The 27,849-nt window shown below is 41.5% G+C and overlaps 1 protein-coding gene across 1 annotated transcript in view; it reads right to left on the bottom strand.

Moving 5' to 3' along the window:
- The window catches only part of cacna1g (calcium channel, voltage-dependent, T type, alpha 1G subunit), a 436,435-nt gene that overhangs the window by 151,191 nt on the left and 257,395 nt on the right, over nt 1–27,849 (bottom strand). The window contains exons 7-10 of the mRNA XM_034708799.1: nt 27,127–27,219; nt 26,136–26,994; nt 23,915–24,315; nt 374–525 (exon numbers count right to left, since the gene is read on the bottom strand). Of these exons, the coding sequence (XP_034564690.1) occupies nt 374–525; nt 23,915–24,315; nt 26,136–26,994; nt 27,127–27,219 (1,505 nt within the window). The remainder of the gene's footprint in view (nt 1–373; nt 526–23,914; nt 24,316–26,135; nt 26,995–27,126; nt 27,220–27,849) is intronic.

Consider the following 27,849-nt stretch of genomic DNA (forward strand, 5'->3'; position numbering starts at 1 on the left):
GCATGATGGCTGTCTAACATGAGTCTGGTTCTGCTCGAGGTTTCTGCCTGTTAAAGGAAGTTTGTCCTCTCTGCTGTAAGTAGCTAAATACTGCGAGGTGCAATGCTCATGGTGGATTAAGGTGGGGTCAGACTGAGTCTTATCCTGTCTTGGTGTTGGGTCATAATTTAACATAGAGTGGTCTAGGCCTGCTCTGTTTGTAAAAGAGTCTTGAGATAACGTTTGTTGTGATTTGGCGCTATACAAATAAAGATTGATTGGTTGATTGATCTTTAGAAGAAATGTGAGGGGTGTACTCACTTTTGTGAGATACTGTAAATAAAATGGATTGGACAGAAATATGATCACCATAAACTCCTTCTGTGAAGCTCACCTGATGACCACAATGATGCCGTCAAAGATGTTGTAGGGGTTCTTGATGTATCCAAAGGGCCCGTATACTAAAACCTTGAGCAGCATCTCCAAAGAGAAGAGGCTGGTGAACACGATGTTACTGATCTCCAACGCGTTGGTCAACTCGTCCGGCTGGAGAGGAAAAAACAGAGAGAGAGAGTCATGGTTAACATACTGTATATAGAACTTCATATCTTAAACTTGGAGCTGAAACTTGAACATCTTCATTAATGATGAAGCACAAACAACTGAGTCTGTATCAAACCTGGAACTCAAGTAAGACATACAGAAAAACACCTGCTGTGTGCACAAGGGAATGTGCCAATGATTGGATTAAATTCAAAGCTGACACACACACACACACACACACACACACACACACACACACACACACATCGATCCTAATATTGCAGCTGATTATGCCCAGAACGTCTGCTCAAAGCTCATCAGAGAATCAGGCTGTCACTCACACACAGATCAAACAACTTGAGCTTGTGTGTGTGTGTGTGTGTGTGTGTGTGTGTGTGTGTGTGTGTGTGTGAGTATTTGAGCGTGGGTGTGTGCCAAAAAGAGACACACAAAAAAAGAAGCGAATGACACAAAGGCTCTGCAGACAGACAAGAGAAAGAACACTGGCCCAAAGATAAAAGGCGCGGCACATCCGAATCCGACACGGTGTGTTCATCAGACAGCTCCAGCGAGTTTCTCTAATTACCTGAGAGGAGAAAAGGGTCGGTGGGGATGCTGTCATCTGTCTGTGGACTGTGCAGCACCCCAAACAGGCTGCTTCCCAGAGCCTTTCATCTCCATGCAATAAACAGTTTACACAACTCAAACAGCGTGTCACACAGACACACACATTTCACCGACGCGACAGAGGATCAGAGGTGTTGAGAGCCTGATCTGTGTTTGCATGATCTCCATCATAAAAGTGTAAGCGAATGTGTGCATACAGATCTGCCTCTCTGACACTCTTCATATCCCTCTTTGTGTGTGAGCTGAGCTGTTGCCCTGACAGAGACATTATTCCTGACTGAACCAGGAGGTAATGTGATGTAATGTAAATACAGTGTGTGCCATTAAGCCTGCTCTGGAGGGCTGCCACTCATCACCGTGCACCATGGCTGTTTAAGAAGCAGCAGCAGCAGCCGGGGAACACAGAGGAGAGACGCAGGCATTATCAGCTGAATAACACGTACTCTGCTGGATGATGGCACCAGTTTGTCTGGAGCACTTAAGCAACACTGACACAGATCGAGGAGGTTATTGTAAAATATTGTTACAGGTGTTTTTACACTGCTCCATAACTGTTTCTTTGAAGCAGTGACTGTTTGAACTGAATTCAACTTTGAAGGAGAGCTGTAGAGCTATAAAAGGAGTTTTTCAACCGGTGGACCCAGGGTCTAAATTTAGTTCAGGGGTAGATAATCTCCTCGCTAAAAATCTCTTGCTAGGGGGGTAGTACTTTCCAAAGGTCCCGGGACTTTCAGGGGCGGGAACTGCAATGCTGAATGTGTCTGATTGGTAGATTAACCACAGTGTTTTTATTCCGCCCGCCGTCCACAATAACATCACACACATCTGTGATTCACTTGATTTCTCTTTCTTTCATTAGTTTTTATTTGTTCTATCTTTTTTGTATGTGTGTGTACTTCTCAAAAGAAGAAGCTGTGATTCTCTTGATTTAGCAGCTTGTAACAGTAGTCTTCTCTCAGCCCACCGTGAATGCGTCTCTCCTCCCGGTGTTCCGGTTTTAAAAGTGACCCTGTAAACTGGAGACCTTCAGCTGAAAGTGTCAGTGTTTGTGGAGTTTACACAGCTGTTGAAACACAGAGGGAGTTCCTGGGAATGCAAACTAGTTTAGTTTTTATTAAGATTTCAAAATATCCTCATCAGATATTTAATGATCGTCTAAAGACGTTTATGAGGGATGCATCCGGCTGAGAGTCTCCAGTTAACAGGGTCGCTGTTTAAACCAAAACACCGGTCGATCTCTGCCACGGCTTTTTGAGTTCAAAAGGATTTTAAAAAATAATGAAGTATAGCACCATCTAAAACAGCGCCAGCTGAGTCTCTTCATGCTAACATGCTAACTGTTGTGTTGCTCATAATGATACCTGCCTGTCCGTCTGCTTCTATGGTGCCATCTGTGATGAATGGCATTCCTCTTTGTTTTACTGCCCTCTACTGGTCTGGTGGTGTAGTGCATTTACTTTTTTTTTCTCCATACGTCACTGGCCTGATTTGCACAATCTACCCGGGACTTCAGCCCGTGGTCGAAACGCAGACAACAATGGGGGCACAGGAACCTTTTAGTTCAGGGGAAAGTAGTTCTGAGGGATATTAGACCCTGGAAGTCTTGGTCTAAATGCACCTAAAATCTGCACCTATATCTCTAAAAAAGGGAATGTAGCAGCAATAACTAAGTTTAGAAAAGTAATCTGCAGCTGAAAGTGATGATTTTCTTCTTTTCAGCAGCGTGTTAAGGTGCTCTTTAACTAGTGACTAACACAAATAAGCTTTTCAGAACAGCAGCTGGCAGCACACTCAGAACTTACTGAACTATTTAAAATTTGATGGTTAAAACTTGAAAGGGGTCACTCAGTATGTGCTCTGTGTAAGCAAAAAAAACCAACCCCTGTCTACAGAAGTCTTCAATAAAGGTTTTTCACAGCATTCCTCAGTTTCAAACCATTGCTCAGTATTAAGTCATGACTCCCATGAGACTGGGATAAAACAGCAGGTCCTGAGGCAGAAAAGATGTCCAGCAGCACCAAAGCCCTGTGTTGCACCAGAACAGACAGCCCCAAGTTTTAAACTTGAATTTTAACCGGCTCGTGAGAAACGAACAGCGGTTGACAGGACGGCCACGATGCAAAGGTTCAAACTTTCAAGTGAGTCCAAAGTGCTGCAAAGTCAGAAAAAAATCTGCAAATCCAGTCCTGACAATTGAAGAGCTCCAGGCCTGTAACAGACCAATTTCTTTTTTCTTTTTTCTTATATTTGTCTAAGATCGCCTTCCAACATGGATTAAAAAGAGGATCGCTCTGTTCTCCTCAACAGAAGAGACACATTAAAACTGAAGGGAAGCAAGGTGTGCAAAGACTGTTGTCAAGAGTGAGCAATGAAAGTGTTGGAGAATAAAACGCAGTAAAGCACAACAAATGTGATAAACTGTAACCCAGTTCATCATGAACAGGTTAAACCAGGGTCATGTATTTCTTGAGGACATCAGCCCCCCTGTCACAGCCGCTCCAGAGAGGGAAACACTGCAGAGGAGTGCTAGTTATCAGTCTGTCCCTATCACAGGAGTTCAGCTGGGGCAGCCCAGAGCTAAAACTGGCAACACAATCATTGTGCTGCTGACTGTCCTGAAGTCAGACTGACCTCCTTTGGTCTTGGAGTCTTTATTGGGACTGGAACTCCCCATGGAGGCCGATCTCATCCTCAACTTTCAATCAATATTATATTCTATCTGATTGGTCGAAACCCATTGACAATGGTTATTAACTTTCACTAGCATGAGCAACACCAGAGACAAACTGATCACACGTCATGTCAAATCAATCCATAGAAAAGAGTTCAAACACATTTAGTTTCTGCTTGTTGACACATAGACCGTAAGGTGAGGGGAAACCGTTAGCTTCCGTTAGCATCAAAACAATGTTGCTAAAATGCAAGCAACCCTTAGCATCAAAGCAATGTGGCTGAAATGTTAGCTTCCGTTAACATCAAAACCATGTGGCTGAAACGTTAGCTTCCACTAACATCAAAACAATGTGGCTGAAACGTTAGCTTTAGTTTCGCATCAAAACAATGTGGCTGAAACGTTAGCTTCAGTTAGCATCAAAACAATGTGGCTGAAACGTTAGCTTCAGTTAGCATCAAAACAATGTGGCTGAAAAATTTGCTTCAGTTAGCATCAAAACAATGTAGATTAAACTTTAGCTTCAGTTAGCATCAAAACAATGTGGATGAAACGTTAACTTCACTTAGCATCAAAACAATGTGGCTGAAACGTTAGCTTCCACTAACATCAAAACAATGTGGCTGAAACGTTAGCTTTAGTTTCACATCAAAACAATGTGGCTGAAACGTTAGCTTCAGTTAGCATCAAAACAATGTGGTTAAAAAGTTAGCTTCAGTTAGCATCAAAACAATGTGGCCAAAAAATTTGCTTCAGTCAGCATCAAAACAATGTGGCTGAAACTTTAACTTCACTTAGCATCAAAACAATGTGGCTGAAACTTTAACTTCACTTAGCATCAAAACAATGTGGCTGAAACGTTAGCTTCAGTTAGTATCAAAACAATGTGGCTGAAACGTTAGCTTCAGTTTGCATCAAAACAATGTGGCTAACACGTCAGCTTGAGTTAGCATCAAAACAATGTGGCTGAAATGTGAGCTTCCGTTAACATCAAAACAGTGTTGCTGAAATGTTAGCTTCACTTAACATCAAAACAATGTGGCCGAAACGTTTGCTTCAGTTAGCATCAAAACAATGTGGCTGAAACGTTAGCTTCCGTTAGCATCAAAACAATGAGGCTAAAACGTCAGCTTCAGTTAGCATCGAAACAATGTGGCTGAAACGTTTTCTTCCGTTAGCATCAAAACAATGTGGCTGAAACGTTAGCTTCAGTTAGCATCAAAACCATGTTGCTGAAACATTAGCTTCAGTTAGTATCAAAACAATGCGGCTAAAATGTTAGTTTCGGTTAGCATCAAAACAATGTGGCTTAAACGTTAGCATCAAAACAATGATGCTGAATTGTTAGCTTCAGTTAGCATGCTAAATCAGCAGGCTACAGACCTTTACATATTGGATCCTGTCCATCAATATGATGAAGGAGTGGAGCAGGTGAGAGAAACTTTAGGTTAGTGATCTCTCCAAAGAAAGTTAAACCATGAGTGGTGGTGATGATAGCAGCAGGGTTCAAAGTTGTGGCATTAGTTTCTATTTAAAGGTGTGTGAACCACAGAGCTCAGAGAAGAAGGAGAGCTCAATGAGGACAGTTTCATGTTCAATCCACCACAACAGGCAGAGAAGAATCCATCACCATCATGGAACGATCACTGACGAGGAATCACTGGGACTATTTTTAAAAACTGTAAACATAAATCATTTAAATCAATAAAATAATCTGTAATCAATGTTTTTAACAAGGTGTTTGTATTTTAAGTTAGTAGCTGGGTAATAAACAGGATAATGTATGGTTAGCAGGTTGTTATGTGACCTGAATGTGATGAGCAGCAGTGTTAAAGGTTTCTTATGCTTCAAGTTGAGACTCAGACTGCTAGCAGTTACAAAGAGGATGGATGGTGTGTGACTTTAATGACTTGAAGGGGAGCTTTGTAAGTGGCAGAAATTACATGGATGAAGTGTATTTCATCACATCACATTTTCCAAATCATAAGCCCCATCATGCAATACACGAGCAATGTCAAAGGGACAGAGTAAAGACACGAACAAAGGAAGGAGAACGATCTTTCTTCTCTCGTCTCTTTGTAGAAACAGAATAATTTGCCCGCAGCCTGCAGAGCTCTGCCAGGGAAACCCGCTTCCTGAAAACAAGTGGTTCTCTGTTTCATCTCACCTCTTTGTCACCGTGTCTCGTGTCTGTCTCTGGGTTCACAGACACAGACAGATCTACGTGTTTGATCCCGGCGCTTGTATTGTGTCCGTGCGTTTGTTCACTGACGAGCGAGGCAGCGGCGAATCTTTTATACAAGCATGTAAGCTTTTGTGTGATTAAGAGAAGTTCAAAGGGTGAGCGAATGCTGCTGCACTCAGATGTTTACGTGTTCTCTCGGATGAACGCCCTCACACACAGTTATGCAGAAACACACACACACACACACACACACACACACACACACACACACACACACTCACGGATTAGTGCAACACAAGAAAATATATGAAAAACCATGTGGCCACACACATCAACCCGCACCATGGGCTTAGCATACATTAGCATGAGCAAATACTGTATGCACCGAGCTCTGCACTCATGCTCAGACAAACACACACACACACACACACACACACACACACGCAGCTTTATAATACATGTGATTGATAAGCCAGAACAAAAAGTGCAGTTTTTATGAGGTGAGACTTGGACTGCAGACATCTGGCCTTGAGAATGAGGTTCAGGTCATTATTTTTCCCCCACTGTTCTGCTCTGCTATTGTTCCAGCTTGTATATTAGACATTCCTCAGACATCATGCAAGATTACTGCGAGAGATTGAGACTATAAAAATGTTTCTCACACGTAGAAACACACTCAAGACAAAGAGGTACCAAAATAAACCCAACACACACACCAAAAACACACACACACACACACATGCCAGCATCACCAAAGGTTCAACGCTATAAGCTTTTCAAACAGGAGAAATTCTTTAATTGACTAACGGCCATCGAGGTGTAAATACTACCAACAGGGAGACGAATGTGTCCACGTTCAGGAGTGTGTACCTGACAAAGACAGGCTCACTTTTCTAATGGCTTCCATTAATGGCGGTGTCCTGGTTAATGAGGCAGCGGGAACATTAGGAGGTAAAGTGTGTTAGATGAGGAATAGTGTAATCTGGTTAGTGCTAATGTAATGCCACCTAATCTGATGTGATCTAATCTAAACTGGATGCAGCGAGCCGCACCACTCCAGAATGTCAACGATCCGGCATCATGTCTGGTATGTGTGTGGTGTGTGTGTGTGTGTGTGTTAGTTTAATCAAGTGGTCTGCTTATACATGACACAGAAGAGGAAATATCATGCATGAAATGTTCAATAATACACTCCTCATTACAGTTGGTTGGTTGGTTATTTAATAATGATGAGGATCATAATCAGAAGTTGACTTTTGGATCATTTAACATAATGTACGGCTTTTCAAGCTCCAGGGTCTATGAGCTAACAACAACACTCTCTGAAAACATATCTAACCTTTTTATTTAATACCAAAACATAGAGTCCTTTAAATCTGGAGTGCCACAGGGGTCAGTTTTTGGGCTCTTGCTGTTTTATATGTACGTAGGTAAAGTAAAGTAATGTTTATCGCAGGTCCATAAAATATTCAGATTTCCCCCCAACCCCCTCATCACTTACTTTAACTCTCCCTGTCCCATTAAAGTTACTAACCATAGTCCTTTCTGGAGTCCCTGAGCTCCCTTGTCTCGTAGGTTCCTCTGAGCTGCCGTAGACGTCCTCCTGCTGTGGACGTTCCAGACTCTAGCTGATACGGACCTGCTGGACTCCAGCAGCAACAGCTACTACTACTTGTCTCATCCCTATCACCACTCCCTCTCTCTCTTATTCTCCTCTATCCCTCTTTCCAGACCCAACTGGGTCGAGGCAGATGGCTGTCTAACATGAGCCTGGTTCTGCTCGAGGTTTTTTCTGCACGCTCCCTGTGTAAATTGGGTGGTTGGTGTACTTCTCGAAGTCTAAGTGGATGGTGAAAGATGACAGTCCGATTTTTACTTCTACTAATGAGGTGATTGAATTTGTTCAAACATTTCAATACTTGGATTTTTTCTTAGATGAAAATCTGTCTTTCAATCTATCCAAAAAACTGAGGATGAAGTTGAGTTTCTTTTACAGAAAGAAATTGTCTTTTTTGTAGTTGCTTGAAAATACCAAATTCAATCAACCTTCGCATCTGTAATCGACTCTTGTGACATTTTTTTATATGTATGTTTCCTCAGCCTCTCTGAAGATGTTGGACTCAGTGTCCCAGGCTGCATTGCGGTTTGTTTCTGGTTTAGGATTCCGCACACAACACTGTAGCTTGTATGAAAAGGTTGGCTTGTCTTCCTTATACAACAGAAGGATGGAGCATTGGTTCCACAGGGGTCGATTTTAGGCCCCCTGCATTTCTCTTTGTATTTACTGCTCCTGGGTTCCATCCTGAGGAAGCATGGCATCTCCTTTCATTGTTATGCTGACGACAGTCAGATATATGTGCCGTTAAAAAAGAGTAATGCTTCCTCCCTCGCACCACTTCTGGCATGTCTTGAGGACATCAAAGCCTGGATGGCTTTAAACTTTTTAAATTTCAATGAAAAGAAAACAGAAGTGATGGTGTTTGGTCCCAGTGGCCCATGTGAACCTCCTGTTGACTTGGGCCCTTTGGCAGATTATTTGAGGCCAACAGTCTCAAACTTGGGTTTTAAGATGGACAGTGATTTTAAATTGGATCGTCAAATTAGCTCTGTAGTGAAGTCCAGCTTTTTTCACATTAGGCAGCTGGCTAAGGTGAAGCCTTTTCTTGCACAGCAGCACTTTGAGACAGTAATCCATGCTTTTATTACTTCTCGGCTGGATTACTGTAACGCACTTTATATTGGAGTTAGTCAGTCCTCCCTCGAACGTCTCCAGTTGGTGCAAAATGCAGCTGCCAGCCTCTTAACTGGAGTACGTAAGAGGGAGCACATTACTCTGATCCTGGCCTCCCTCCACTGGCTACCTGTGCACTTCAGAGTCCATTTTAAGATTCTGTTATTTGTTTCTAAATCTTTAAATGGTCTGGCCCCGCCTTACCTCTCTGAGCTCCTTCACCCCTACGCTCCTGCTTGGTGCCTCAGGTCAGCTGATCTGCTGCTCCTGGAGGTACCGAGGGCAAAACAGAAGCTGAGAGGGGATAGAGCCTTTTTCTGTTGCTGCTCCAAAATGATGGAATGAGCTTCCCCTCCACATTAGACAATCCTCCTCACTGTCCATTTTTAAAACTCACCTTAAAACCCATTTTTATTCCTTGGCTTTCAACCCTGCATGAGACTCTGCTCCTGTTTTAGTGTTTTATGTGTTGTTTTTATTTATTGTTTTATTGTCTTTATTGTTTTATTATCCTGTGTTTTAATTGTTTTTATGCCTGCGTTGTTTGTCTATTTATGTACAGCACTTTGTTCCGGCTGTGGTCGTTTTAAAGTGCTTTATAAATAAAGTTGAGTTGAGTTGAGTTGAGTTGGTATATCTTTCTTTATAAGGACCTACTACATAATCTGCCGTCTTGTTTATGCTCTTTATTCACTCCTTAAGTCGTCAGTGGCTGTAATCTTCTGTTCCTTGGACTCGCTCTGTTCTTGGTAAAAGTGCCTTTAATGTTTTTGCTCCCTCATCCTGGTCTGAGCTATGAGGTCACCTAAAATTGGAGGATTATATAACTAGGATAAAGGATCATCTGAACAGCTTGTTTTACTCCTTAAACACTGCTAATTTATTAATTGACACAATAGTTGATGTGTCATTGTTTGTTGTTTTGTCTTGTTCTCTCAGTGAAACATTTATGCTGTTGTGTTGGACTCCCTTGTAAAAGAGACTTTGTATCTCAATTGGAATATTCCTGCTAAAGTAAAGATTAAATAAATATAACAACATATTTTCCATCAGCAAAGCAGGGTGGTTTCTGTTTTATAGCTGAGTTGAAACCAGAAGTTGATTTGACAATCTGAAGTTACTAAAATGGGAGATTTGGAACGGGAGCGGGGACAGAGTTTGCTAAATACAGGCAGCATGTTATTTGACATCTCACTGAACCAGGAAATAACTGAATCCACCATTTGATCACTTCATTGATTCCTCTGTTTTTTGATTTCATGGCCTTCAGGACTGGAAAAGCCCATCTTCTTTAAACTAGGATTAAAAGCTGTTGTTTTGCAGTCTATGTCTCACCCATTGTACAGATGAGAAAAACACTTTTCTCTGGCCTGTGTTGGAGGAAGGCCAAAGTCTTCAGATGCCAACTCTGCGTTCCTCAGGCAGGCAGGATAAAAGCTGGATAAATATTGTCTCCGGTTTGCAGCAAGGCACTCAGTGAAAGGGTTTTACCAACGTGTCTTTGGGTTTAGCAGGGGATATGCAAATGTGTGAACATACAATACAAACATTCAAATACATAAAATGACTGCTTACACTGTCAGTGATGCACAAGTCCTCACTGAACATGAGCTCCAAGTTCAGTCCGCACAGATTGAAGGGATATTTCTGTTTTTATGAAGTGGGGTTGTATGAGTTTTACGTCACTAGTAATTGTACTAGCCACAATGGATGCTGCTCAGCTCGGCCCCTTTAATGAGAAACAGCATGCAACAGATGCATTTCAACCAATAGTTCCGGGGTCTTTTAGCCCCCAGAACTACTTTACCCTGAACTAAAAGGTTTCTGTGCCCCCATTGTTATCTGCATTTGACTGCGGGCTGGAGTCCTGGGTAGATTGTGCAAATCAGGCCAGTGACGTATGGAGAAAAAAAAAGTAAATGCACTACACCACCAGACCAGTAGAGGGCAGTAACACAAAGAGGAATGCCATTCATCACAGATGACACCATAGAAGCAGACGGACAGGCAGGTATCATTCTGAGCAACACAACAGTTAGCCTGTTAGCATGAAGAGACTCAGCTGGTGCTGTTTTAGATGGTGCTATATTTCATCACAGATGGATTCACTGAATCAACACGTGAGAGGAGATAAGCGTGAGTAGCAAAGACGTTTCAACACGGCTTTAAAATCCTTTTGAACTCAAAAAGCTGTGGCAGAGATCGGCCGGTGTTTTGGTTTAAACAGCGACCCTGTTAACTGGAGACTCTCAGCCGGATGCATCCCTCATAAACGTCTTTAGACCATCATTAAATATCTGATGAGGATATTTTGAAATCTTAATAAAAACTAAACTAGTTTGCATTCCCAGGAACTCCCTCTGTGTTTCAACAGCTGTGTGAACTCCACAAACACTGACACGTTCAGCTGAAGGTCTCCAGTTTACAGGGTCACTTTTAAAACCGTAACACCGGGAGAGACGCATTCACGGTGAGCTGAGAGAAGACTACTGTTACAAGCTGCTAAATCAAGAGAATCACAGCTTCTTCTTTGTTATTGTGGACGGCGGGCGGAATAAAAACACTGTGGTTAATCTACCAATCAGACACGTTCAGCATTGCAGGCCCCGCCCCCTGAAAGTCCCAGGACCATTGAAAAGTACTACCTCCCTAACAGGGGCTTTTCAGGGTGGAGATTAACTACCCCTGAATTAAATTTAGACCTTGGTTCCTCTATGTTCTTAAAGTGGCTCCTGCCTTTCTGTCCTGGTGTAGGGAGACAAAATGATCAAACACCCACACACACACACACACACACACACACACACACACACACACACACACACACACACACACACACACACACACACACACATTCACAGCACTCAGAAGTTTAAAGACCCACTTTACAATATGTACTTTCCTTTTTTGAGTGCCAAGCTTTCAAGGTGAATAAAGTCAAAACAACTCCTGAGGGACTTGTAGACCAAATGACCCAAAAGTTACAGTTCAGATCACTCTGTGCTCGTGTTACAGCTACACGCTGAATCAATATTCATGTCCGTGCTAAAATGCTTCAACTACAACAGCAGTATCCAATTCTTAAACAGAAACCATGCATTTCACCCCTCCCCTCCCCTGACGCTGCTGTCTTCTCGATCCCTTTTAATGTTTCCTAAAACTGTTTTGGCATCAGCTAGATCGTCGGGGGAGTTTAAAGACTGACAGGAGAGCTTCAGAAGAAGGAGGCGGAGGGGGGGAGGGATCGGCTCGCCCAAGACAGAGAGAAGTTTCTTATGTAAAGTGAGAGAGACGTTGACCTTCCCGAGTAAATAGACTATGGGCTGTGTCACATAGTTGGCACACACTCAACTATTCCATCAGCTCCACCATAAATGGTAACACTCTTAAACTGAACAGAGACATAAAGCAGAGACTCTGTCTCCTGCTTGTCCAACCCATCCGCCTCCTCTCATCCACCCATCACCTTCTCTATCCCTTCACCTCCGAGCTCTTACACTCTGTCATCCCTGCCCAACACTCTCCTCCATCATCTTTTTATCCTCCCATCTCTGCCTGCTGCTGCTGCTGCGGCTGCTGCTGCACACATATACATTCACTGCACATCCTCTGCTGCTGGCCTCAGAGGGAGAGCATGTACAGTATGCTCTGTTTCCCGAGCAGCATTGAGTGTTTGTGTGTACACATTAGTGAGTGTGTGTTTAAGAGATAGGAAGCAGACAGGGGCCTCTGTTAAGTGTCATGGACAGTGAGGGTTCAGGCTCTGATGAGTCGCAGGGTAACAACATGTCTGTGTTTAAAGGACGCATGCAGTTTCTGCTGTGGTCCTTTCTGAAGAGGGGGAGTTTAATATTTCGGAAGTCACATCACAGAAGGACATCCTGTACCAGTGAGTGAGTGTCTGTGTGTTTCAGTGCGTTACAAAGTCTCATCCAGAGCGACAGTAGCTCAGTAAAATGTGAATATTTAGAGCTTTAATAGCAGAAGTATGTATTTCAGATGCTCTTCTATTACAATGACATGGATTATTCAGGAGAGTAGTTAAATGAGTCTGTGTTGGAGCATGCAAGAGCAAAACTTTCTTACTGATGGCTTCTTAGAGAAACCTGCAGACAGCTAGCTGATATTAACAGGGGTTTAAATCAAGCAGCATCCTCTGGTCTCAAAATATGAAGCCAATGCAGAACTGTTAAAAACTGCAGTTCCTTGAATGTCCACTAGAGGCTGGCTGCAGAAACACCAGAAACCACATACACACCAATTCAAAGAAGACGATCTTTACAGCAGAAATAAACATGTTTACAGCCTGGTTCAAAAAACAGTTCAGGTCTGAAGAGCTCATTTCTGTATCAGCACACACTGTATGGGGGGTGAATTTTTAATAATGCGGCAATTTCGAAGATATTAAACTTACGAGTTTTGCACGTTTAAGGCTTGATTGACAGGCAGGAACACTGTAGCTGTTAGCGAGGAGGCTAAAGGCCCCACTCTTTACCTCACACTAGCTTGAAAGAAGTTAGGTTGAGTCAGAATTTCCAATATGGCACCCACCAACGATTGGCTTAAAAACTGTCATGATTCAACAAACAGCAAACAAAAAGTGCGGGAACCAAAATGCAGATTCAAAACTTAAAAGATTTAATAAACAAAACTTGCTGTCAACAAAAACACTGGGAACACGGAAACAATTCAAACACTTGGAAACACAGAGACTATAGCTGTTTTTGATACAGCCTGCTACATACTACCTTGAATTTAGTCTGTAGTCTGACTGTTCTGTTTGATCTGGTCTGCAGGATGTTTGGTCAGATGTCACTTAATTTCCGGTTTTGGGAAGTGGAAGTAAACAACGGCTGAGCTGATAGATAAACTGCTTCTTTAAAATCACTTACGATTTAAAAAGTTAAGAAGAGGTTTATATGGACTTTAATCATTTTCACAGCACCTAAAAACTGAGTTCCCCCCGTCAAAAAAAGGAGAGGAAGGAAAAAGCGGAGCGAGCGCTGATCATTGTGGGAAACAGTACACGAGGCAGACTGGTCCGATGCATACTGTGAAATGTTCCTGAATCAGTACGACATCCCGGTAGTTTTAGCATACTGCAGGTTTTGCTTTTTTCACACACTACATGCTGAATTTTGGCCAAATCAGTACGTACTGCTGGCATAGTAGGAGGTTTCAAAAAGAGCCTATTATACACACTGGGTAACGAGTAACAGGACACAGGTGAGACCAACAAGGCACAGGTGAGGACAATCAACAAGGAGAGAAAAACACAAGAAGTAAAACTAGACTTAAAACACTGGGAGACTATCCATCCATCCATCCATCCATTATCCTGACCGCTTATCCCATTAGGGGTCACGGGGGGCTGGAGCCTATCCCAGCTGGCTTCGGGCGGAAGGCAGGGTACACCCTGGACAGGTCGCCAGCCTATCACAGGGCTAACACAGAGAGACAGACAACCATTCACACACACACACTCACACCTACGGGCAATTTAGAGTGATCAATCAACCTGGTGAGCATGTGTTTGGACTGTGGGAGGAAGCCGGAGTACCCGGAGAGAACCCATGCATGCACGGGGAGAACATGCAAACTCCACACAGAAAGGCACCTGCCCGACCGGTGATTCGAACCAGGAACCTTCTAACTGTGAGGCAACAGTGCTACCCACTGCGCCACCATGCAGCCACTGGGAGACTATCTCTACAAAATAAAAACAGGAAACATGATAGACAAGAAACACACAGAAGGATCACTAGGAAACACACATACAAGACAAAGATTACATATAACAAATACAGAATATAAAACAGGGGTGAAACACAAGGACAATTTATAGAATAAAACCAGAAAACAGACAGAAAACAGCAAAGAAGATACAAAACAAAGAAACTCATGACAAAAACAGCACTTTAGAAACTGATGGGTGACGTCACAGAGACTATGCCCATTTACAGACTTCAATAACTGGGTGTTGAAAGAAGGCTCTACCAATAATGAATGAGGAAGATGATACATTCATTCATAAGGTCTCAGAGATACACTCAAATACAGTAAAACACAAAGATACAGACATTTACCTTTATGTGTTTCTCTTAAATTAACTTAAAACATCTTAATTAGTGGCTGTGATAATCTGGAGTATAAATCCATATGCACAACCTTTGCATCTAACATTTGCACACTGTGGCTAATTGCTGTTTGATGTTATGCATAATGTGAGTTTAGCAGAGCACTTTACTGATATATATGTAATCCATCAAAACTCTGGGATACTTTTTCAGCATATATTCTTGTGTCAAATGCACCCATCCTGTTCAGTGATGATTGATTAGCACCTGATGCTCAATGACCGCCTGCAGAAATGTGCTCTATAAGTTACACTGCTCTATAAGTGTGTGTCCCTGCTTTCTCCCTTTGCTCATCTGAGTGTTTGTGTCGTCTTGTCCCATGCAACAGCTCCATCTCATGAGCAACACACCAGCAGAAGGTTTGGCTGGGAGATGTATGGAAATGGAAACCCGGTCTCTCCACCATGTGGATGCATTTACCGCGACAAACAAAGGCTTAGTGATCCTTCAGTCTATTGGATGTGGATAGACTTGCAATCAATGGAGCGTCTCAGTAAAGTCTTCAGCAGCCTGTCTGGAGACTGAAGGGATCCAGGTTACTCAAAGTAAGTTAGGGAAGGGAAGTTTAAGAGGAATGGGATATGAAGGAGAAAAGGGAGGTATAGAAAGAAGGAAAGACTAAAAGAGGGAGCATAAAGTATAGGAGGAAGAAGAGGAGAGGGAGAATGAGGAGAATGGGAGGTATGGGATGACAAAAGAGGGTTAAAGGGGAAGAAGGAACACCAAAGGAAAGAGAAGAAAGAAGAAGTGAGCTGCAAGGGCAGACAAAGGAGACGAGGCAAGGAAACTAAAGACTGAGCAAAGGTGGAGACTAGAAAGCTATAAAACCTCAAATACAGTTGTGTGTGTGTGTGTGTGTGTGTGTGAGTGTGTGTGTGTGTGTGTGTATGAGTGTGTGTGAGTGCTGAGGATGCTTGCCATCTGGATTTGTTTATAGGCACTGGGTCAGAGACCGAAAGTAACCCCATAAACTTGGCAAAGCTTCAGTCTCCTACTACACACCTACACACCCACACACACACACACACACACACTCACACACACACACACAAACAAACAAACACAGTAACTTGTGTCACTTATTTAACTTGTGTTATAAAACATATGGACAGCAAAAACAAACAGCACACATCCGAACACTTCCCTGCACCAGCCAAATGCTTTAAGTGATATGATGGACTCATGGTGTTTACTCATGTCAATATTTTAAAGCTGATGGAAAACTTTGCTTTCAAATACAACTGTAGCAAATCAAAGCACCAACTAATTTTACCCATAGACTGAATAAATAATGGACATAGTATCCGTGACGTCACCCATCTGTTCCAGAATTAATGTTTTGAAGCCATTCGTCGGTGGCGGCCATATTGGAAATATTGAACTCAACATAACTTCTGTCGAGCTAGTGTGAGGTAAAGAGGCGGGCTTTGAGCCTCCTCACCAACAGCTACAGTATTCCCGTCTGTCATTTAAGTCAGCTGTGCCTCTCATAATGGAAAACTTGCAATCCTAATATCTTTGAAATTACCACATTATGAAAAAAATTCACCCCCCCGTACAGTGTTTGCCGATTGAGAATGAGCTATCCAGACTACACTTGTTTTAGATCCAGGCTGTAAACATGTTTATTTCTGCTGTAAAGATCGTCTTTTTTTGAATGGGTGTGTACACTACCAGTCAAAAGTTTGGAAACACCTTCTCATTCAAGGGTTTGTATTTATTGTAATGATTGTAAACACTGTAGATTAATACTGAAGACATCAAACAAAGTTAAACAAAGCAGAATCTGTTTTATATTTTAGATTCTGTAAAGTAGCCCCCTTTTTCCTTCATGACAGCTTTGCACACTCTTGGTATTCTCTCAGTCCGCTTCATGAAGTGGTCTCCTGGAATGGTTTCTAATGAACATGAGTCTTGTCAAGAGTTAATTTGTAGAATGACTTGCCTTCTTAATGTGTTTGAGACCATCAGTTGTGTTGTTCAGAGGTAGGGTTAGTACACAGTGGATAGCCCTATTTGACTACTGTTGTAATCCAGATTATGGCAAAACCAGATTATTTCATAGTTTTGATGTCTTCAGTATTAATCTACAATGTGGAAAATAAAAACCATTGAATGAGAAGGTGTGTCCAAACTTTAAACTGGTAGTGTATGTGGTTTCCTGTGTTTCTGCAGCCAGCCTCAAGTGGACGCTCTATGAACTGCAGTTTTTAGCACTTCTGCATGGGCTTCATATTTTAATACCAGAGGCTGCTACTTGATTTTACCACTTCAGCTCCTCCACCTTCAAAGCGTATGCCTTTACTACAAGCTTATGCTACTAAGTTTATGCTATTTATTATTTATTTACTTTGATTAAAAGTATCCTTTAAAGTGTTGGGCCAAGACAGGCAGCAACACAGTTAACAAGGTGTCCAACAAACAAGCAGTCCCTCCAGGATTTTGCGGGATTTTTTTGTGATTGTTGCGGCCCAAAAAGCCTGAATTTGCGACAGCTTTTTGAAAAAATTGCGGTGAAAGTTGCGGGTTTTTTTTTGCTTTTTTCCCTCAATAACGTCTCAGGGACAATTACATATGCTAAATTACAGTTGTTTTTAGAAAACATTCTTGATGTGGCCACTGACTGTATTTTGATTCTCTTGATTCACAGAGAAATGCCATGAAAGGACTGTATACGCATTTACGACGGTCCCTGAATGCACCTCGCAGCAACTGATGCACAGTCAGTTCATGGCACTCTGAAACGAATCTGCATCTTTGATGACTATGAGTTGATCCAAACTTATTAAATGTGTCTGATGTTTCACCAAACTGGATTAAATCAAGCTGAAGACGAGGAGCTTTTTAAGGTAATGGCAGCGACAACGTCAAACATCAAATAGTAAACAGACGTCCCCCGGTTGTGTCTTTGTCACTAACGCACACCGGGGGTAAAAATCATCAATGAAGATGAGACAGATGCATGGAGGTGAGGAGAGCTGGTTCATAAAGCACACCTGCTGCAGGTAGAGACCAAGCTAACACTGAGCCCCTCAATCTATAAATAACAATGTTGTCATGGTCACTTGTCCTGCCTGCTGTCCCCTCTTTTCACCCGTTCTCTGTGCGTGTTTTGTTGTTGAAAAGTGCCGATCAAGTGAGGACTTATGGTTATGTTCCAAAGAAGTGAAATTGATGACAAAACCGATGATGTACAGGGGCTGAGGTTAAGGTAATTGGTCAAATTTGCGGGAAAGTTGCGGTGATTGTATAAAACCGCAAGGCCGCGAAAAAATCGCGCTGATTGGTTGAATTTGCGTTGATAGTTGCGATCGCGAAATCGCAACTTCCTGGAGGGACTGAACAAGGAGCAGCCATAAATACAAACATAATAAAAGAGGTGACTGTAACACAATTAACATATAGAGGAAAGTGGATCACAATCATAAATACATCAAGAAGAACATCTACAGCCAGAAGAGTCTGCCTCCAAGTCATTCAAAGCATCCAATGAGATCCTCAAGTCTCAGGTCTTTACCATCGACTGCCTCGAAATGTTCCTCTCCAGTCCTCCAAACATTCATAACACACACACACACAAACACACCACTCATACAGTGATGTCAGATCCTGCTCAGCTGCCCATTGAGATTTAATCTAACAAATTCACATAATTACAGCTATGCCTTTGGGAGCAATTTGGGGTTCAGGTTCATGCTGAAGGTCACTCTGACATGCAGACTGGAGGAGCCGCTGATGGATGCACAACCTCCTCTATCTCACACGAATACGTCTGTGTTATGCATCAAATCGTGGACTTAAAAACGAAGAAACTTCACTTTAATAACGGAAATTCAAGGTTTTCATCCTGCTGAAACTTTGGCAACAAAAACATTGAAAAAGGCTGAGTTTCCTGAAACCTTAACCAAGAGCTATGTGTGGTCAGAACTGACATCAAGTTGATATTATACTGAAAGATCTGTGTGGCAGAAAGTAAATGACGCACACAGTCAGAGAACGTTTCCCTGAAGAAGTCAGAACTAGCTCTTTGTGTTAGTGAGGTAACAGACTGCATGATCCTGCTGCCTCACTGTTTGCTTTATAAGTATTTAATGTTATAAATGAAAGTTCAGAGGGTGAGGGTTAACCAGTCCCAGGGTCTAGTTGATGATATTCCCAACACACATTTCAATCTTAGCTTTCAAACCCTTGAAAATACAGTCATGGCCAAAAGTTTTGAGAATGACACAACTATTAATTTTCACAAAGTCTGTTACGAGGAGTGATCAGCTCAACTGCAATTAATTGCAAAGTCCCTCTTTGCCTTGAAAATGAACTTCATCACCAAAAACACATTTCCACTGCATTTCAGCCCTGCCACAAAAGGACCAGCTAACATCATTTCAATAACACACAGGTGTCACACACATTAACACAGGTGTGGGTGTTGATGAGGACAAGGCTGGCGATCAATCTGTCATGATTGAGTGACTGGACACTTTAAAAGGAAGATGGTGCATGACACCATTGTTCCTCATCTGTTAGCCATGGTTACCTGCAAGGAAACACGTGCAGCCATCATTGCATTGCACAAAAAGGGCCTAACAGGGAAGTTTATAGCAGCCAGTAAGATTGCACCTCAGTCAACCGTCTATCGAATTATCAAGGACTTCAAGGAGAGAGGTTCAATTGTTGCCAAACAGGCTCCAGGGCGCCCAAGAAAGTCCAGCAAGCGCCAGGACCGTCTCCTGAAGGTGTTACAGCTGTGGGATCGGGCCACCACCAGTGCAGAGCTTGCTCAGGAATGGCAGCAGGCAGGTGTGAGTGCATCTGCACGCACAGTGAGGCGAAGACTTTTGGAGGAAGGCCTGGTGTCAAGGAGGGCAGCAAAGAAGCCACTTCTCTCCAGTAAAAACATCAGGGACAGACTGATATTCTGCAGAAGGTACAGGGACTGGACTGCTGAGGACTGGGGTAAAGTCATTTTCTCTGATGAATCCCCTTTCAGATTGTTTGGGGCATCTGGAGGAAGGCTTGTTCGGAGAAGACGAGGTGAGCGCTACCATCAGTCCTGTCTGTTGCCAACAGTGAAGCATCCTGAGACCATTCATGTGTGGGGTTGCTTTTCGGTCAAGGGAGTGGGCTCTCTCACAATCTTGCCTAAAAACACAGCCATGAATAAAGAATGGTACCAGAACGTCCTCCGAGAGCAACTTCTCCCAACCATCCAAGGGCAGTTTGGTGATGAAGAATGCCTTTTCCAGCATGATGGAGCACCTTGCCATAAAGCAAAAGTCAGAACAAAATGGCTCGGGGAACAAAACATTAAGATTTTGGGCCCTTGGCCAGGAAACTCCCCAGATCTTAATCCCATTGAGAACTTGTGGTCAATCCTCAAGAGGCGGGTGGACAATCAAAAACCCACAAATTCTGACAAACTCCAAGCATTGATTATGCAAGAATGGACTGCCATCAGTCAGGATTTGGTCCAGAAGTTGATTGACAGCATGCCAGGGAGAATTGCAGAGGTCTTGAAAAAGAAGGGTCAACACTGCAAATATTGACTTATTGCATGAATTCTGTGTAATTCTCAATAAAAGCTTTTGATACTTATGAAATGCTTCTAATTGTATTTCATTATACCATAGAAACATCTGACAAAAACACCTAAAAACCCTGAAGCAGCAGACTATGTGAAAATGTAATATTTGTGTCACTCAAAACTTTTGGCCATGACTGTATATACCATGATGTCATGATTGGGTCAAAACTACAGAAACTGTTTTGAAATTCTTCATGTTACAATACAAATATTAAGATATTTGATCTCTGATAATCTGTCCTGGTTTCAAGATGTTATGAAATAATCCTAATTGAGTTCATTTGGTGAAACTTTTTTAATCCGGTTGAACAAACAGCATTATCATGCTATAGAGGTCGGGCTGACACTCTCAAACATAGGCACACGCAGGAGTATCATCACCATTGTTCACTACACTGGAGTCAGCTCTCCTGCTGAAACCAGGTTCATGCTTTTATCACCAAACATATGGATCATTAACTCTCTTTTTTACTGGTTTGCCCAAAAAGTCTGAAAAAACTTCAGCTCATTCATAACACTGCTGTCAGAGTTCTTCAAACTCTTCACTGGTCACCTGTTCCTTTTGGAATTAAAAGTTATTTTACTTGTTTTTAAAGCTCCTCAATGCATCACAGATCTCCTGTCATTTTATGTTCCAGCTCAATCACTGAGGTGATGCTTCCCCTTTAAATGCTCACAAAGAGAGAGAGCTTTCTGTTTTTATGCCCATAAGCTGTGGAACTCTCTGCCCCTGGACATTAAAACAGCAAGTTTTTAAAAGTAAACTTAATAAGACTTACCTTTTTAAACTAACATTTAACTTGGAGTAATTTACTTTAAAGGTGACATATCACGCTTTTTTCATCAATATATATTGGTCTAAGAGGTCCCCAAAACATGTCTTTAAAGTTTATGCTCAAAAAAACACTTTGAAATCAGATTTTGGTCTGCCTGAAAAACCCTCTTCTTCAGTCCTCCTCAGAACACTCTGTTTTCTCTCTGACCACGCCCCCTCAGGAAGTGGATGTGCCTCGGCTGTCCAGCGCGTTGATCTAATGTTTACATGTTGGCTGAATATACACGGCTGCTCAAAGATCACGTTGCTTCAACCCTCTGAATCTGATCCTGACGGAGGCGCCTGCAGCAGGACCTTTCTGAAGGATTGGTCACAGATTTAGTGTTTCTTGTTGTTTTATTTATCAGTATGTAGACGTGTGTCTTGGTACACAGCTACAGTTACAGCTATGAACATGTAGCTATGTGGCTATGCTAATTAGCGCTAGCACTTATCCATGACAAATAAAAATCATCCACTAGATCTTCAAATCTGCAGACGTGGGGAGTAAAACCGACCTCTGCCAGAAAGGCAGCGGGAACTTTTCTGAAAAATTGGTCACAGATTCTGTTACTTGTTGTTTTATTTGTCAGTATGTAGACGTGTGTCTTGGTACACAGCTACAGCTACGACATGTAGCTATGTAGCTATGCTAACTAGCGCGAGCATTTATCCATGACAAATAAAAATCATCCACTAGATCTTCAAATCTGCAGACGTGGGGAGTAAAACCGACCTTTGTGTTTATTAAGACAGCCTACAGAAACGCTGGTTTCACACACATTTACAGAAAGGTGGAGAAATCAGAACAGGGGCAGAATGGATTTTTTTCATTCTTGGGGGGTTTGTAGACATGCCAGGGACACATATTTCAGGTAGAGAACCATTAAAAAGTCCATTTTGCATGATATGTCACCTTTAAGCCCTGGACTGGATTATTACCATTACAACCATTGTTTTAGCATCATTCATATGTCTTGTTTTTCTATTTTATTCTATCTTATTCTATTTTTATTCAATTATATTATTCTGGTATTTATCTGATCTTATTTTATTGATTTTATTATAATGATTTATTATTTTTTTCTGATACTTATTTTATTTTATTTTATTGATTATTGTTATTATAATTTTGTAATTATCTGGTCTTATTTTATGCAATTTTTTAATTTTTTAATTTTTTAATTTTTTAATTTTATGCAATTTTATTGAAATTATTCTATTTTTCTGATATTTATCTGTTCTTATTTCATTGATTGAATCGTAATTATTTTATTTCAATGATCTGATAATTATCGGATCTTATTTTATGGAATTTATTGTAATGATTTTATTTTATTTCTCTGGTATTTCTCAAATTTTATATTATTGATTTTTAAAAAATGTTTCTGATACTTATCTGATTTTATCTTATTGTTTTTATTGTTTTTATTTTATTTTCAACTTTTCTGATATTAATCTGATGTTATCTTATTGTTATTATTTTGTTTTATTTTGAAGTATTTCCTTTCACTTTCCTCTATCTTGCTTTAGCCTTGTATCACTTTACATCACTTTACCTCTTGCTGTTGTTTTCTGTCTCTGTTCTTCTGTGAAGCTCTTTGTGCTGCATGTTGAATGTATGCAAGCTGATATATAAATAAAGATGATTTGAGTTGAGGTTTCCAGGATCAAGACTTCATGACAGGGCAGCTGACTAAAAGCCCCTTTAGTTCATCCAATGAGAGCGCTCTCTGCTCCTCACTGACACACACAGACACACACAGCTGGTCACAGGTAACAGCTGTCTGAGTTCACAGCACAGATTCAAACTCAGTACGTCTCCAGGTTATTTGTTGAGAAGTACAAATATAACTTTACACTCCTACTGATAACTGGGATCTATACTTTGTGCACAGCTGGAATCAGTGAGTGTTTTCTGATGTTGTTATCTGTACTCAACATTCATTCCCAGGTTTCAAAAGTCCTGCTTCTGTTAACACTGTAATGTTTTATCTTTGGACTTTTGATTCTCTTGAGCTCAAATTTCTGAAATTGTACAGGTTACATTCCAGCTGAGTGTACCGGATCACTTTGGACTCCAAACCACCACCAGATGTGCTCTGAATGATCAGGTACTGCAGAAGTCTTGTTGCAGCATTTACACCTTGATTTAACTCTGTTTCTTTCTTTGTTTAAACATCCAAACTCTTCTGTGAGCTGGAGAAAGAAGTAGAAACAGTCCAAAGAGAAAACTCGGTCAGTGGTGGGGCCTGCCTGACCTACTAAATCCCCCCTGTTCCTTTTCCTCTCTCAGTGTTTCTCTTTGTATCCTCTGTCTCTCATACTCTCTCGTCTCTGTTTTCTCTCTCACATGGCTGTAATTATGCTCATGTAAACAAACCAGACCAGAGAGAGACATCATGAATTCCAGTTGGCCCTGTGGGATCTGTGTCGCTTACATAACCACACAGAATGACACGCACGTGCAGAGAGGGTCTGAGTTCAACCGATATCTTCCTTTTAGCTTCCATATTTTTATATTCCCATTCTTAACTTTGTAACAACACTTCGGTTTACCGCCACCTCAACTGAGCACCATCCAAGAGCTTCATTCATCTTCACACACTCACACTTCTCCGGATGAAGAACACAGAGAACACTAACCTGCTCATGGTACTCGATCCCCATACTCAGAGTATTGATAAGGATGGCGATCATAATCCCTCGTCCAAAGTACTTGCTGTCCACGATCTTCCTGAACGTGTCGCACACCAACCTCCAGAACCGGACAACCTTGGCGGCAGATTTGCCCAGACTCCGGCTCTTCTTCTTGGGCCGGCGGCTGTCTCTCCTGTCCCTGTGGTGGAGGTCCTGTGTGAACTCATATAGGCCCTCACTGTCTGAGTCTCCGGGGGTCTCGTTGCCCTCGGTGCCCCCCTCTGACTCATTGGCGAGGGCTTTGGCACAGTAAGGGCAGCTCTCGGGGTCCAGCGTCATGGCAGCTGTGTCCATGGCACTGCTGGTGGTGCTGAGGTCACGAGCTGACAGCTGACAGGAGAGTTGTGCTGCAGCAGAGTGAAGAGGTCAAATGGATAAATTGAGACAGGGCGATGGAAACCACACAGAGCTCAAAGTGATTGTGATAAATTAGACAATTGAAGTGGTTCAGACAGACAGGCGTTTTAAATGACAGAGATCTTGCATGACAGAGTTGCAAACATTCTTGGAGATGTGCTCGTGTGTGTCAGAGGGAGTGTGTTTGAGGGTGATGGGCAGTGTGCACTGAATGAGTAATGACTTGTCTCTACAGGCTGTGCTGTGGCCTGTGTGGCCGGCCGCCAGAGTCTCCATCAGCTCCACAAGCTGATCAGACCTTGTCTGACTTTTGCTGAGCCTACAGCTTTTTCAGAACTTGGCTGGGGGCAGACAAAGCTGGCAACGAGCTCGGACATGAGGGATTAACATTCATTGACTGTAATTAGCACTTCCCTGTGTCTCACAAAAGAAGCACTCTGGACAGTATTACAGTTAAGAGGCTTAATCACCACAAATCAATACCACATCAAACTTAAGAGGTGATTCTAGATGAAGAAACACTTCCAATGTTTGTGTAGCTTGAACACTGCTGCAGAAATTGAACATTTAGAAATTCATCATTTTTCAATTTAACATTTCTAAATTTAACATATTTAAATGTAATATTTTTAAATTTAACATTTTTAATTTTAACATTTTTCTAATTTAACATTTTTTAAATTAACATGTTTAAATGTGATAATTGAAAATTGAAATTTTTTAAATGTAAGATGTTTAGATTATATATTTTTAAATTTAACACTATTAAATTCAACATTTTTAAATGTGTAATGTTTAAGTGTAATTTTTTCAAATTTAACATTTTTTAAATAAACATGTTTAAATGTAATATTTTTGAATTTAACAATTTACATTAAACATGTTTCAATATAATATTTTTAAATTTAACATTTTTAAATTCAACATTTTTAAATTCAACATTTTTAAATTCAACATTTTTAAATTGAACATTTTTAAATTCAACATTTTTAAATTGTCCATGTTTAAATGTGACATTTTTAAATTTAACATGTTTAAATTTAATATTTCTAAATGTAACACTATTAAATTCAACGTTTTTAAATGTATAATGTTTAGGTGTAATTTTTTCAAATTTAACATTTTTTAAAATAACATGTTTAAATGTAATATTTTGGAAATAAACATTTTTAAAAATTTTAATTTAACATGTTTAAATGTAATATTTTATAAATTTAACATTTTACATTAAACATGTTTCAATGTAATATCTTTAAATTTAACATTTTTAAATTCAACATTTTTGAATTTAACATGTTTAAATTTAATATTTCTAAATTTAACACTATTAAATTCAACAGTTTTAAATGTATAATATGTAAGTGTAATTTTTTCAAATTTAACATTTTTTAAATTAACATGTTTCAATGTAATATTTTGGAAATAAACATTTTTAAATTTTAAATTTAAAATGTTTAAATGTAATAATTCTGAAATTTAACATTTGTAAATTTAACATGTTTAAATGTTATATTTCTGAATTGAACATTTTTACATTTAACATGTTTAAATGTAATTATTTTGAATTTAACATTTTTAAATTTAACATGTTTAAATTTAATAATTTTTAAAACCAACATTTTTAAATTGCACATGTTTAAATGTAATATTTTTGAATTTAACATTTGTAAATTCAACATTTTTGAGTTCAACATTTTTGAATTTAAAGTAAACTATATCCATGATAGTGTAAAGGGACACACATGATGGAGCTGTTTGTATTTATGTTCATGATTCCAGTGTCACATAGTGTTAACATTTCTTCACGTACCTGTGGGAGTGTGTGGGTCCACCACACTGGACGGGCGTCTCTCCAGGGGCATGGGCGGGATATTCAAGTTAAAGCTGAAATTAGTGAAAGTGCTGCCTGCAACACTCCCTCGTCTGGACTCTGCCAGGGCTCGAGCTTGCAGAGTGGGGTAGTTCTTAGGCCCCGGGGCTGCAAAGGGAACAGAGTTTCTCTTCATAGTCCTGGACATGGGAGCTGTGGGGAACAAGAAGGGGCTCAGGTTTGTGGGAGAGGGGGTGCGACAGAGTATGTTTCCAGCAGCAGGGTTGGACAGAGTAGCCACGTTTGTATCAGACGTTGCTCCAGTCACTGAACACGGCAAGGCGAGAGCGAGATGCCCGGCGGCGCTGGTTGTTGCTGCAAGAGCCCCTCCATTGTTGTTGTGGGCACCAGCCTCCAGATCCCTGATCTCCTGACACCTGATGCTTCCTCTGCTCCTCACGCTGCCGTTCCCCAGGTGGTAGTGATGATGATGGTGGTGGTGATGGTGCACCATGTGATGAGCTGTCACGGACCCCTGCCTTGAGGACTTCCTCCTCCGTCTCTGGCTTCTTTGGGGCTCTGTGGGCGGAGGTGTAGCCGCGATGTTGAACCCAGCGCGCCGAGCTAAAAACCTGCAGATGTGGGCCACTTGTTTGGCCCCCTTGCGAAGGATGTGAACCAGGTACTTGAGGAGTTCATCGTAACAGGAGCCCGGCTCAGACAGAGAGGCCAGAGTGCTGGCGTTGGACATGAAGCGCACTCTCTGCTCCTTCATCAGCTGACTCTCCCTCTGTTTGGTCTCTGAGAACTGGGTAGCGATGACCACCAGGCACAGGTTGATCATGAAGAATGAACCAATCTACAGACAAACAGGGAATATGATGATGTTAGTCAAACAGTGCTCACACGACTGTCCCCCCACTGACCCACCTGCTCAATCATCGGCAGACACATATGCACATAGAGGTGGGTACCATGTAGCAGCACTTACAATGATGAGAAGTATGAAGTAGATGAAGTTGTAGAAGGAGTGAGCATCCATCACAAAGTACATGATATCCACCCAGCCCTCCAGAGTGATCACCTTTAAAGAAACACAGAGAAAGGACAAAAGAAGGTTAGATAACTCATACAGGGAAACGAAAGCAGAGAGTAAAATGAGTCATTCCCAGGAGACGATCGTTTATAGTCCAAAGTGTCCCAAACACTAACTCAGGGGTGTTCTTTACTGGATACTCAAACCTACAGGAGAGACTTTGTGAGGAGTCTTCTCCATTCTGGCTCCTGCCCTCCTTAAACACCCCCTCTGAGCTAGAGGCGATGATTGAACACTCCAACAAAACACTTTCCAAATGATATGGAGATAGCGAACAAATGATGTGGAAAAATGAGGCAGCGGTCTTGTGGCGTTGCTGTGGCGACCTGCTAATCCTATAAGCCCCATTTCTCTGATACAGCAGCCTCTGGGGCAATTAGGCTTCCTTCCTCACATTTTGTCTCCATCTTGTATTACAGGCTTGAACAGCCAAAAGCATGCTGAGCAGCCTCATTGCAAAGTCCCGTGTCTGAGAAGCTAAAGGTGCATTTCGACAAAGAGTTCCGGGGTCTTTTAGCCCCGAGAACTACTTTACCCGGAACTAAAAGGTTCCTGTGCCCCCATTGTTGTCTGCATTTTGACCGCGGTCTGAAGTCCCAGGTAGATTGTGTAAATCAG

Source organism: Notolabrus celidotus, chromosome 18, assembly GCF_009762535.1.
Source record: "Notolabrus celidotus isolate fNotCel1 chromosome 18, fNotCel1.pri, whole genome shotgun sequence".
NCBI classification, from domain to species: Eukaryota; Metazoa; Chordata; class Actinopteri; order Labriformes; family Labridae; genus Notolabrus; species Notolabrus celidotus.